The sequence below is a fragment of the Drosophila willistoni genome (genome assembly GCF_018902025.1).
Source record: "Drosophila willistoni isolate 14030-0811.24 chromosome 2L unlocalized genomic scaffold, UCI_dwil_1.1 Seg168, whole genome shotgun sequence".
Taxonomy (NCBI): domain Eukaryota; kingdom Metazoa; phylum Arthropoda; class Insecta; order Diptera; family Drosophilidae; genus Drosophila; species Drosophila willistoni.
Genome location: NW_025814047.1, coordinates 8,114,121 through 8,126,944, shown reverse-complemented (window position 1 = coordinate 8,126,944; position 12,824 = coordinate 8,114,121). Strand labels below are relative to the sequence as shown.

At 36.4% G+C, this 12,824-nt stretch overlaps 2 protein-coding genes across 2 annotated transcripts; one reads left to right on the top strand and one right to left on the bottom strand.

Annotated features, from left to right (window-relative positions):
• Positions 1 to 1,849: 1,849 nt before the first annotated feature.
• Positions 1,850 to 3,308, bottom strand: LOC6652135 (odorant receptor 49a). Its single transcript, XM_002074810.3, has 5 exons — positions 2,920 to 3,308; positions 2,461 to 2,763; positions 2,197 to 2,398; positions 1,973 to 2,128; positions 1,850 to 1,906 (listed from the first exon to the last, which is right to left on the bottom strand). Exons 1-5 carry the CDS (start codon positions 3,306 to 3,308, stop codon positions 1,850 to 1,852), a joined length of 1,107 nt encoding a protein of 368 aa, XP_002074846.3.
• Positions 3,309 to 5,858: 2,550 nt separating this feature from the next.
• On the top strand, positions 5,859 to 6,501 carry LOC6652136 (larval cuticle protein LCP-14). The gene is made up of 3 exons (XM_002074811.1): positions 5,859 to 5,873; positions 5,946 to 6,366; positions 6,431 to 6,501. The coding sequence occupies exons 1-3, from the start codon at positions 5,859 to 5,861 to the stop codon at positions 6,499 to 6,501; spliced, it is 507 nt and encodes a 168-aa protein (XP_002074847.1).
• The last annotated feature ends 6,323 nt before the right edge of the window (positions 6,502 to 12,824 follow it).

Here is a 12,824-nt window from a genome sequence, read left to right as displayed (position 1 = left end):
GGACAACCTTCGATAAAATATTTTTCATTATTTTCTAATTTTTAATATTTCATTTAGGATTAAACTTTTGTTGCCGATACTAACGGCTTTATTGGTGGCTTCGGTGAAATTGACGGATTACTCGATGTCCAATTACATACCTGTAATGGACGGAGATGTAACTATTTGGGATGACTACGCGTACCTTGGACATACAACAAACGTGACGTCATACCAAACCTACGCCGAAGAAACGAGAGTGTTGGTGGAGTCGTTCAAACAAGAACATGTGAGGAAAGTAATACTAGCAGATATCGATAGAATTAGTACACTAATAGGGACATTAAGAGTTCATCATAGGTATGCTAGGAGCCTAAACATATTAGGCACTGCTCTTAAAGTAGTTGCAGGTACACCCGATTTTGATGATTGGGAACAAGTAAAATTTAGACAAAATCAGTTAAGCGAACAAGGAAATAGACAGATTGAAATAAATAGCAAACTCCAAGATAGATTAAATAAGCTCACTAACTCTTTAAACGAAATAAGCAAAATTGATGAATTAAATATTGAACACTTATTTGAAACTGTCCTGGCAAAAAATAGAATGGTAATTTCAGACCTTCAAAATTTGATATTAACTATTACACTTGCTAAAGCAAATTTAATCAGCCCCGTAATTCTTAATGACCTTGATATTGAGGAAATCAAAAACAAACATCTCACTAACATTAGTGTAACTGATATCCTAGAGGTGGCTAGCATTAAGGCTTTCCAAAATAACGAAATCCTACACTTTCTAATTAAATATCCTAATCCAAAATTAGCATGTAAGAAAATTAATGTTTATCCCGTTCAAAGAAAAAATATAGTTTTAGATTTTGAAAAGGGTAGCATAGTTGCGGACTGTGGTACAGAGTCGTATGCGGTTACTGGGTGTGATGTGGCGGTGAGCACAACATTCTGCAGAAGATCACCAACACCAAATTGCGCGCAGAACCTCATATCTGGGACACCGGCGAGATGCGGCACTCGTTCCAGTCATCTGGATCCACTGACAGTGGTAGATGATGGAATAATAATCATCAATGATGTCACCGCAACCATCACCAACAGGGTCAATCAAACACAAGTGGTTGCTGGCACATACCTAGCAACATTCGATGATGAGGTAACCATTAACGGCACCCTGTTCATTAACAACTATGGGGCATTGAAGAAGAAACCAATGGTTGCAGCTATCTCCCAAATCAACATAACAAGCCATCGGGAGAAACTAAGTCTGCCACTTCTACATGAGCTAAGCTTGACCAACCTACAAAACATAGGTCAACTTCGCTCCAACCTGGTATCTGGTTCCATCATCAGTAGTGGTGCTACTTTGGCCATAAGTGCGGTGGCAATCTTCATCATCTACGAGGTTCGTCGCCGTTGGAAATTAAAACATCAAGCCCAGCTGATTACAAGCCTTAAGACCGCTTTGAAGAAGTCCGAGGACGTCCATCACTTAGCTGAGGGAGGAGTTATGACGAGCCAAGCAAAATAGTGAGCGGAAGCAATTGCAACATAGTCACAGTAGCTGTGTCAGCTATTTAGTCGGTCTCACGGTCGTCCGAAATATGATCCTCCAGCTGAGGCGCATTGACCGCGGCCACCAGCGAGGCACGAGGCGCTGATTCAGCAATTCTTGGTTGGCTGTGGGCTTCTTTGGGTCTTTATAAGATATTATAAGTTTAGTTTCTAAATATATTTCGAGTCGGCAAGTTAGCCGCTAATAAAGAGAACAATAATTAAATATCCAACTTAAATAACTTATATTTATAGACATTTTATTCGAATGATCGATTAGCATGATTCCATCATAAATAAACTACTTGGCCAAGACGGTACGTACTACGGCGAAGAAACGAAATGTTATGTTGATCAACTGGAAATAATTGAAGGAAACAATTAATTATCGAAATATATGAAATATCTTGAGAGCACATCTTACTATCGTAAATGTGTCCAAGGAAATAATAATAATTCCTCTGGCCGATAGCTCGGCTGGCTTTTGAGCTCGCATAAGTATTAACAGCAAAGATTTCTTATAACTTGTCGCACTGTCATACCAATTTTGCTTATAGGCAGCCGCTGCGATGCTGTTGCTCTAAGAGATAGGATAAGAGATGGCATTAGTTTAAATATTAGTAAAGGTAAACACTCTCGGCGACTCACCGAATCGATTAAGATCTGACCAGAATGACAAACCACATAGAATTGAGCTGCTGTGGTGAAAAAGAACAACAGATATGACAATCCTTCAAGATTTAAGCCCTGAACTATCGTATACAAGGCCACGCAGCAAAGTGAACTGGCCGTGCTGAAGAGATTATAGGCCAGAAGCACTCCAAACAAATGATTTAGTTCCTTATGCAAGCTAATTGAAGATGTTAAACAGAGAAAAATTCAGGGTCCTTAGGATCTTTGTAGTCCACTCACCTAAATATCAGTTGATGTTCATTAACAAGATCAATCACAAATTGATGATTCTCTTGCTCGTTACCATTGCTCGGATTGTATTGATTTAGCTTCTTAGCCACATGGTCGAAGTGCATGGAGATTTGTGTGGACAGACACACCAACCAAAGATCTGTACCCAAATTCACATTCATTGTCAAAAGACTAAAGGCAGACTCGACTATTGTGGCAATTACATAGCCGCTCAAGGTTTTAGTACTGAAACCGAGTTCCATGGGATAAGCCCTTATGAACTGAAATGTATCATCTTTTCCCATTTTGTGCCTGTGCATTAAATACGATACAGTCGTTTGGGTAAAAGGACCCAAAATCACTAGCAATACCGCAAAATAATACAAATAAAGACAATAACGAAAAAATTTCGACCAGAAATATTTGTTCACTTCGTAATCCAAGCGTTTCCTTTGCTCTGAGGGGTACAATCTTTTAAGGGCCGAATTTAGTAGACGCAGTCGTCTCCGATATGCCACAAATGCAAAAAATTTCACATCCGAATTGAGCATCACGAATACCATGATGGCATAGCGCATTATCAACTTGGGATTACCACTCAAAGTGTCCCATTGTAGGATCCGTAGGATCATATAATACGATATGTAACAGTTGATGACAAAACCCAATCCGAAATATGCACTCAGTAGAAGATGCTGCCACAACGGTTTGCTGCCCGATAGAAAATCATATCCCATTGACTTAAATACCATGTTCGGTATGTAGGTGAAGTCATCGTAATCATAGTCACATCGTTGTTGTTGTTGTGGTTGCTGCTGCTGCTCCGGCGATTGCTGCAGTTGCTCGACTTTTGGCATTTGGTAAAGGTTCGACTGGTTTGAACTGAAGTGCAAGCCCCTTTTATACCCACAGGAAAAAGGATGCCTTTTGAATATTTTATGGCCTAATTGTTTAGTGGTAATTAATTTTTCCTATTTTTGGTGTCAGACAATTAACGCGTTGCATAATTTAGTTTTGTGACACGCAACAATGAATTATTTATTTGCGAATAACCAATAATTGGTTGTTGTCATTGATTACATGAAATGTCCATTGTCTTCCACTAATACATATATCTATTTTTTACTCATGCCAATGTGAGTGTGAGTGTTTTTGTGTGCCTCAATGGAGATGCCATAATGTTCCAATGAATATTAAAATATTTAAAGAAGCTCCAAAACTAATAGCGATAAATAAATCCGAGCCAATTAATTAAATGAGAAACGAACACAAAAGAAAATCGATAAAACCATAAACTTAAAAAATTCTAGTATTTATATGTATACTCTAACAAAGGGAATAAAGCACTAAGAATTAAAAATGCAGGGTATCAGTTTCAGGTTTAAGAAAGTCGCCGTAAATGTTTTAGCATATATTTTGTTGAATTTTGAAGAATTAAGCCCATATGAAATAATTTAATACGTTACGAAATCCTTAAAAATTGTTTGCCATGGCAATTTCGCCTTGTAATTCCCAACTTGTTCGAGTGAAAAGTTTTTTTGTTACCCAATTTCGACAATGAATTCTATATAAACTTTTTAAAGAATAAAATTTAAAGTTTCTCTTTCAAGTCTATGAAATTAAGTTTTTAAATTTTAGCTTATTGTGTTTTATGTGCAACCTGAAATGTTTCTATATGAGACTGAGAAAGGGGAAGAATGCAGCGTCCCATTGGTTCGCTGATCCTCAGTCTACAGACTCACCCTTATTGTTTCTATACCTGAAAACACGACCTTTTACTCAATTGGTTCTTATTTAGAGGATAACTCAAAACACACCCCTTTAAGTGTTTATAAGATGGATAAACGTTAAGAAATTAAATTAATACCCAACATGGCGATTAGAGTATAAATAAAACGATAAAACCTCTAATTTATGCAAAATGACAATAAATATCTTTTGTTTGCCTTTTGAGTTTAATCTATTTAACGCATTCTGTAGACATTCATTCGGTTGCGAATGAACTTGTTTGAAATCTGATGCTGGAATTGCTTTTATTTTAATCCGATAGATATAATCTAAATGGTTTGTGGTGTCAAACTCTGATTGCCTGCTGGTCACAATTTGTATGTTTCTCCCATTTTTGCATAATCATATAGTAATAGGGTATATTCACTCTGAGAAGAGGTTTGCCTGACAGGTTACTAGGATCTTATTGTTAGTCAAGAAATATAGACATTATCTTATGATTTGAGTTCAGCGAAAGCATCATTGACACATCAAATCAGATTTTATATAGATTCTTGTTCAGTATCACATGTCGTGTTAATATAGCTTTTGCCTCATTATCTGTTTTAAAGCTATTTGCATAAATCCTGTGAATTTTGCATTTTATTGATGTGAAAAGCAAATGTAATCGGAACAGAGTACCAGGCGTCTAGTGTCCATTAGAAGTACATGTGCGTGAAAGAGATAGACAAAGAGTTTTCCTAATTCAAAACATACGTTAAGGAATCATTATTTAAACAGATCGAACTACTATATTTTAAAAAATCCTATTGTCTTATATATCTAGGCTAGACATCGTTATAGGCAGGGTATACAAATGTAATTTCGACTGCTGATATCCCCGCCCTATTCATATTATGCAAAATTGTTTGAGCATTTGATGATTGGGTTTGCCTTTGTCAGTAAATGGAGGGTATAATTCTCATCAGCTAGGAGAAACAACAAATTTTGAGAGGTGGCTTTTGTTGTTTGGTTGGAATTTGAGATGAACTGGAGATGAAGTTGAAATTGTGGGCAATCTCAGAGCTAGAGCTGAATAGCTTTTGCCATTCTTGGCAATCTCAAGTTACACGCGAAATGTGAAGGCCGCATCATCAATGCAATTGCCTTTGTCTGCTCCCCCTCACAGCATCGACACTCTGTCAACTTCATTCATATTCATGCATTCATTCATTCATTGAAATCACTCATTCATGCTGATCTCTCTAAAAAAAAAAAAGGAAACACTACGTTAATTACAAAATATTCATTCTAATTTTATGCTGAAGCATAAAAATCATACATACATATTAAACTCTTCCGATTTAAGCCCTCCCAGCGAGTGGTAACCGCATTTTTCTTTCTTTTTCTGTGTTTGTTTTTTTTTTTTTTTATTTTAACTAACCGTTTTTGCTTATAATATTTGATTAAACATAAGCAGCGCGAGTCAATTTGTGCCAATTTGGCGAGTTGTACAAATTTAAATAACAATCAAAATTCTAAACGGAAATTGACAAAGCCAAAAAAAAAAAAACAAAAGATTAAGTTTATAGACCGAAATTTGATGCTTTTGTGCGTTTCGTTTGGCTATATAAAATGTTGAGTGGTTGGTTGGGTCTGTTACAGTTTTGTTCAATCCATCAGCATCGAAAGTTCTGAGAATGTCTTTGAAGACGGTAACAAATTGGAGAGCGATTAACTAAGGAATGTGTGAAATGTATTTTCTGTGTTGTGTTGAATTCTTCTAGATATCCTGCATTTTGGCCGCGTTGATCTTTGTGATCGTTGCCAGCGATGCCCAACGTACTCAATACAATCCATATCTGAAGAATCCCTACTATAGGGATCTGTACTACAAGAATCGGGATCTATACAATTTGCGTCGTTATTATGATAACTTCTACACCAAGTACAATCCTTTCATTGCCAATGCTGTGGCGCGGGCTGTACAGCAATCGAATGACGTCAACACGGGCTCCGGTGCCTACCGATACAGCTACGAGACAGAGAATGGACTCCACGGTGAGGAACAAGGCGTTCCCGTGAACATTGGCAACGGCGAGCAGGAGGAGCAGGTGGAAGGAGCCTATTCCTACATCTCACCCGAAGGTCTACGAGTTGGAGTTAAATATTTGGCCGATGCCAACGGATTCCGCCCTGTGATCACTTGTAATTATTTATATCATTTTAAATTAGGGATCCAGCACTTGACAGAAAACTATTCTCTTTTCAGATGATGGTGTCAATTCAGCCTTCTATGCCAGCCAGCCAGCGGCAGCCAATGTGGTTCACACCCTTCACTAGAAATGATCCATTACTTATACATATGTACTAGGTAGCTTATACATCTCTAATAATTACCATTCACTATGATCAGCCTTCTTCAATTAAAGTACAATATACATACATATATTCAACTATAAATGGTCAGTAGAACTGCAAGATTTTTCCTGGGGAGACACGTGATTATTACTCCCACTGTAAAGCTTAAAGCAGCGCATAGACATAGCCCGTGACCAGGGCCGTCGAGAAGATATCAGGGCCCGGTGGTAGTAAGCTACGGGCCCCGCTAAAAAACTTCGGGCCCGGTGGGAATCCCACCTTTACCACCCCCCTCTCGTCGGGCCTGCCCGTGACCACACTTTTCTTTGGCATTTGATTAACTCGAAGTTCACTTGAGAGCATAAAATCAGAATTAGTCTCAACAGCATTTCGACGCGAGCGCCTTTGTACACATATGTAAATACACATGGAAAATGAATTATGGGGTTGTTTTCATGAGAAAACAATCATTTTCTTGCATCTGATCATCGGTTGTGCTGGTTCGAGCGATTGAGACATATTTTACCTACTTTTCATTTTTCGAAGTGTAAAGCATTAACATACATTGACAGTTTGTGCTGGCTCTCTCCCTGCCTACGATACAAAGAAGTAAGCCACTACATACATATATAGTGGGAAATTGGGTTGTTGGTATATTGGGTTTTAATGTACGCACATTATTAACCCATAAGCGATCGAAATCGTATGCTGGGTTTTGTTCAAGTTGCGGAATTTCTGCATGACAATATTTAAAAAGTCTATGCATACATATGGAGAACCGAAAGAAACTTCGTCCCGTCGTTACTTTCTGCATTACGAAATTCAATAAAAAGTAATGGAGCTTGTATTAGGTTTTTGAATGTACACAGGCGAGAAGTAATCCATTAGTAATCGATGTAATAATGAGAATTTCCGGCACTGGGCCCCTGCACTAAGTCCTCTTGATTTTTTTGTGTGAGGATTTCCGTTGCCGTTCGGCTTACACGCATAAGAGATGCCGAACGTGTTTGTCTCCCTGCCTTAGAGCAACTAGTCCTTCTCTCGAAGTTTACCAGGCTTTATCTATTGGTATATGTTTACTTAAAAAGCGAATGATGAAATTTGAACCCATCTCAATTTTCTTTGATAATGTTCTTTATTGTGCAGTCTGATACTGGTAATTACTAACGAAAAAGACAAAACTACATATGTATGTATGTATCTTGCCTTGAGTAAAGTTCGGCCCGATATCAATCCCTAATCCCAAAGAATACATATTTTAACTCAGACTAAGAATTCTTAACATCAACTAAAGAACCTTATGAAAATATCTAACGAAAGAGTACAAATGTCAGACAGATACTACCGATTTCTCCTCAATATCCTTTTCGATTATTAATTTGTTGCTGAGGTTTGAGGACATTGAGGTAATGGGATCCTCCAGAATTAAATCATTTGAAACATCAATAAACTGTGGCTATTATTGAACTATATATTCGACACCTTGCCGCTGATTTGTATGCTGTAATTGCAGATAATTTCCATCGCTATTCCTTCTAGTCTTTTTGAACGCGTTATTAGTTGGTCCCCAAAACCTTCAAATTATTCAAGACGGTTTGAAAAGCCTCTCCCAAGAATAATCACCACTGTAAGACACTTTGGCTAGATAAATAAGTATTCCAGCGAGAAGGAAATAAAACCCTAAAAAATAAAACCTTTATTCACTGAATTCAAAACACTAACTCATTAATTTAGAAAAGTGTTGGAGTTTAGGAAATCATAGGCTCTAGGAGGTGACAATTATGGAGACAATTCTATTGTTGTGACCCACGTGTTCGGGAGTGGAAAATTATTTTTAATCTTTGCTTGGCGTTGGCCACTTGGCACTCCACTCGTTTTTATATTAAGCTAGTTTCTATTCTATAAATATTTTCCACAAAGTGTGAATGCGTGTTGTATATGACTACAAACAAAAGTACAATTTTATTGATGTGTGTTTAATCTTCAATATTGGCAATGACTTTTTCGTATTTAACATAGCTTACAAAATTTAAAACTGACAGTAGAACAATTAACTAACCAACTACTAAGAAGCCCCTAAAAAAATCGGTTAAAACAGCTTCAACCTAACCAAATTAAGACTCGGAACTGATTAATAACTGTTCACTCTGTGGGCGCTTGATATAAAAATGAAGTAAGTAAGTCGTCTCGTCGACTTAGGTATACCATACACCAGTAAAGCAAATATTTCAACTTTATTAAACAAATGCATTTTCACATGCTTCTTACAAGCATATCTTAGTATCTCGCTCACTCGACCTTATGGAAAAACGTTTATATGCAAAACTCGACTGTTTTTTTTTGGTATTTTGCTAGATGTTAGTATTAAATTTAAGTGTGCCAAATTTGATTGCATAAGGTAAAAAAATACGGGAGATAATCAAGTTTTTCAAATTACGGGGGCGGAAAAGGGCGTGTCAAAATTTTTATATATACAAAATGTGTGCATTTACTAAGCAAATATACATACCAAATATGGTGTCTCTAGCTAGAATAGTTTTTGAGATAAACGCTTTTTTAAATTGCGGGGGCGGAAGGGGCGTGGCAAAAATTTGAAATAAACTTGATCACTCTGCATACTACACGAGTCTACATACCAAATTTGGTGGCTCTAGCTCTTACAGTCTCCGAGATCTAGGTGTTCATACGGACAGACGGACAGACGGACGGACGGACAGACGGACGGACAGACGGACATGGCTAGATCGACTCGGTTGTTGATCCTGATCAAGAATATATATACTTTGTGGGGTCGGAGATGCTTCCTTCTGCCTGTTACATACATTTTGGCGACTTTAATATACCATTTCACCCTATGGGTGTATGGTATAATAAATATGAATCAATTTATGACAGATTTTTTCTATGGGAACTATGAGATAAAGTATTCCGATTCTGATAAGACCTAAGATATACAATCTTTGAACGAAGCACTTTTCAAGAGCTGCAAATGCAATTCCCTTAAGACAGATAAAAGATAAATTTAACTTCTTGACTAAAACGGCCAATTGCGTCTATAAAGAGGATATTGCTTGTCTCTTTACAGTTTATTATATTCTGATTTATAATTTATATAAATTAAAAGTGTAATGAATCATCAGAATAATCAATTAAATTAATTGGCATAAGATTGCAATTATCTCAACACCTGATACACATATAACACGATAGCAGCGTTCGGATCAGAATGTATTAGTGGCGACAACAAATTAGTCAAAAAAGCTTAATTAATGTGGCTTAAGCGTTGGAAAAGCTCGTCTCAATTGTTTTCAAGTTTATTTCAAGTTAGAGTTTGTGATATCATTCTTGCCTACTTTTAGGACGAATGAAACTGGCAATATTAAATTAATAGCATTCAATAAAAATGTAAAAAAAGTCGAAAAGCTAGCATTTAGTCGTTTAGGATTTAGATTCACTAAAACAGTGAAATGATAAACCAAAGTGCATCTGTTTGTACCCATAGATCTCAGAGTCTATACGAGCTATCAGTCTCTATCTAAGACAACAAAATTTAAAGAAACAAATTGCTGTGGTTTTTATAACCTTGCAAAAAGCGTATAATAACTTATGTCAGAAGTGTGCAAGGCATAGAAGGAGGCATCTCCGACCATTTAAAATATATATATATTCTTGATCAGCGTGAATTCATATAGCCATGTACATACGTTTGTCCGCCCGTCCAAACAATCGGTCGAAAACAGTGGCTTTTATGAATAATGTCGTCAGGCCCGGACTGGCCCACCGGGCAACCGGCCAAATGCCCGGAGGTCCCTTTTGATGTAGTAGAGTAGCAGTTTTTAGTCACTAGGGTCCTTCGTACGAGGTTCCCAGTAAGAATCATTTTTTACCATAATAAATCGATGGGCGCTGGGGCCCCTGTCGTTCACAGGAATTAAATCAAAATATTAAAGCTTTATACTTACAGAGCAATTTACTTCAAAAACTTTTGACTGTTTGATGATTTAAACGCCTTTCGTAGAAGTGCATTGTTGAAAAAAGATAGGCAAATAAAAATGTTTGTTTGTTTGTAAGAAGTCGTTTTTGTTTTATTCACATAAGCGATCATACTTGATGTAAAAGGGAGGCCCTTCAACTTGAATGCCCGGTGGGACCTCAGGGTCCCAGTCCGGGCCTGAATGTCGTTACTTTTGACGCCATTGCTTTAAAATTACATATTTGACGGTTTAATATATCTGTTAATGACTGCAAAATTTTATGAAGATCGGGTGACTATATTCCATAGGAACGATCGGTCAAAAATAGTAACTTTTGTCAATAACTTTGTTACTTTATTCCAGCCTAAAATTGTAGGCCGATTTTTCGCGAAACGTTAACAAAAACGTTTTTCCAGTTTGACGGCTATAGGTAAGGGAAGAGTAAAAAAAAAAAAACTTGCAAGGGTACGCAAACTTCTGCGGGGTCGAAGATAGCCTCAGGCCCTCTGGTTTCAAAATTCTTTATGATAATAACAGAAGTAAAGATAAAGCGATTAGTTTTTCAATGTGAAAGAGAATTCAAAGTGTCACAAGTTTCTATAGACATCGCCGCCCTGCGCATATTTTATCTGCTCGCCTTTTTTACTGCAACGATCACAAGCTTTTAAAAAGAACGATACAATATCCATAAGCTAAAATGTACAGAGTTGAGTTTGTCCCAAGTTTTATAGATATCATTAGTGCCTATAAATCAAATTTGACATCGCTAGTATGTAGATGCAACCTTTTGGGCATTTAGTTATTTATTTTTTATGACTTTTTTAGCTGAAACTGACTTAGTAGAATTTTTAAAGCTTTTGTATCGCTATACAATATGAGACGATTATTTGGCCCACTAATCGGCATTTTTCGATTAAATCAAATCGCATGAACACAATAATCGATTACTGCTTGTCATATGATTAATCGCGGTATATGTATACTAATGCAAATTTATTTAAAATCATTTTTCGTCTGGCAGTGGTATATACTTACATCTTCAGAACGCTGACATCTTATAGTTGCCGATTCCTGAAAATTGTCTTTAAAAAATTATTACAATTTAAGTAAATCTTAAGCAATCGCTTAATTTGTTTGACTTTCGCTAGGTTTTTTCTCCGATTTTCTAGTTATACTCTATAATACATACATACATTTATGATGATTTCATAAATTGTTTGACTTAATTTTGTTTTTTATTGACAATTATCATAAAAAATGTGGGAATGGTTTGGCAATCCTATTTAGCCAACCCTAGTTAAGTCAGCTAATTGAAGAAAAGGAAGACAATGTGGCAAGCCGGCCAGACAAAGTGTGAAAAAGACGAAGGGTGAGACGACACACAACCAATAAGAAAAATGAAAAGTTTAAGAGGAAAGCTGTCAGAGTAAGACGGAAAAGACGAATCTAAGACGACAAAAAGGGTTAACAAAAGCGATGAAAGACATTGAACACTAATTTATTTAAATCTACTATTATATAATAATTAATACGTATCGTAATATTAAATAAAATAACTATAAAACTTTAACCGGGACTGTGTTTATTCATCAGTCAATACCCCAGTCCCACAAAAATGTCACAATGAAATCGTGTTAATGAACCTCTTTCTTAATTTTTGCATCTTTTAATCACCATAAAAAAGCAAACAATTAAATAAACCATTAAATAGCTTTTTATCTAAATCGATTGTTGTTGATTTTTATTGACTTGTACTTATTGCACTTCCGGCACCAAATTTATTAATCGACTCTCCAGTCGCCAATCTTTATATTGCTTCGCGAGTCAAGTGCAAAAAGTAGACAGACCAGGACTAACGAGACATTTGAATTCAGACATTCAATTCAAGAGCTTACGTCATTTTGCCTAAACTGGATACAGGATATAACATCTTCATTCAAAATATCATACATTATGTTTTGTAGTTTCTGTTGCGGATTTTTCTTCTAAAAATAGGAACAAATGGCGGAGATAAGAATGCATTTTGGCATTAGGAATTTGTATGATCCAGATTAGTAATTAAAATGTGATATATTAATTGGACATTTTGCATTTCGATCATTTTTTAAATGTAACAAAAATAAATTCCCTTATTTGGCTGAATGTGGGTCATCTCGCTCTTATCGCCACATCAGGTTATCCCCGTAGTCGACACCCGAATTACTTGCTTACGCGACTTTAATAATAATATTATAATTTTTTTTTTGAACAGAAAAGTTCAAGAAACCCATTAATTTATTAGCAGAGCCCGCATTCGGTATAACAATTTGACAAAAACTGAGGCCGACTGTT

Bases quoted from the DNA above. Each gene is read 5' to 3' on its own strand.
- LOC6652135 (XM_002074810.3), bottom strand. From the start codon at position 3,308: ATGCCAAAAGTCGAGCAACTGCAGCAATCGCCGGAGCAGCAGCAGCAA. The intron at 2,399-2,460 runs GTGAGTGGACTA...ATCTTCAATTAG, and splicing joins GAACATCAACTGATATTTAG to CTTGCATAAGGAACTAAATC. The intron at 1,907-1,972 runs GTAAGATGTGCT...AATTATTTCCAG, and splicing joins CCTTGGACACATTTACGATA to TTGATCAACATAACATTTCG.
- LOC6652136 (XM_002074811.1), top strand. The intron at 6,367-6,430 runs GTAATTATTTAT...TTCTCTTTTCAG, and splicing joins ATTCCGCCCTGTGATCACTT to ATGATGGTGTCAATTCAGCC.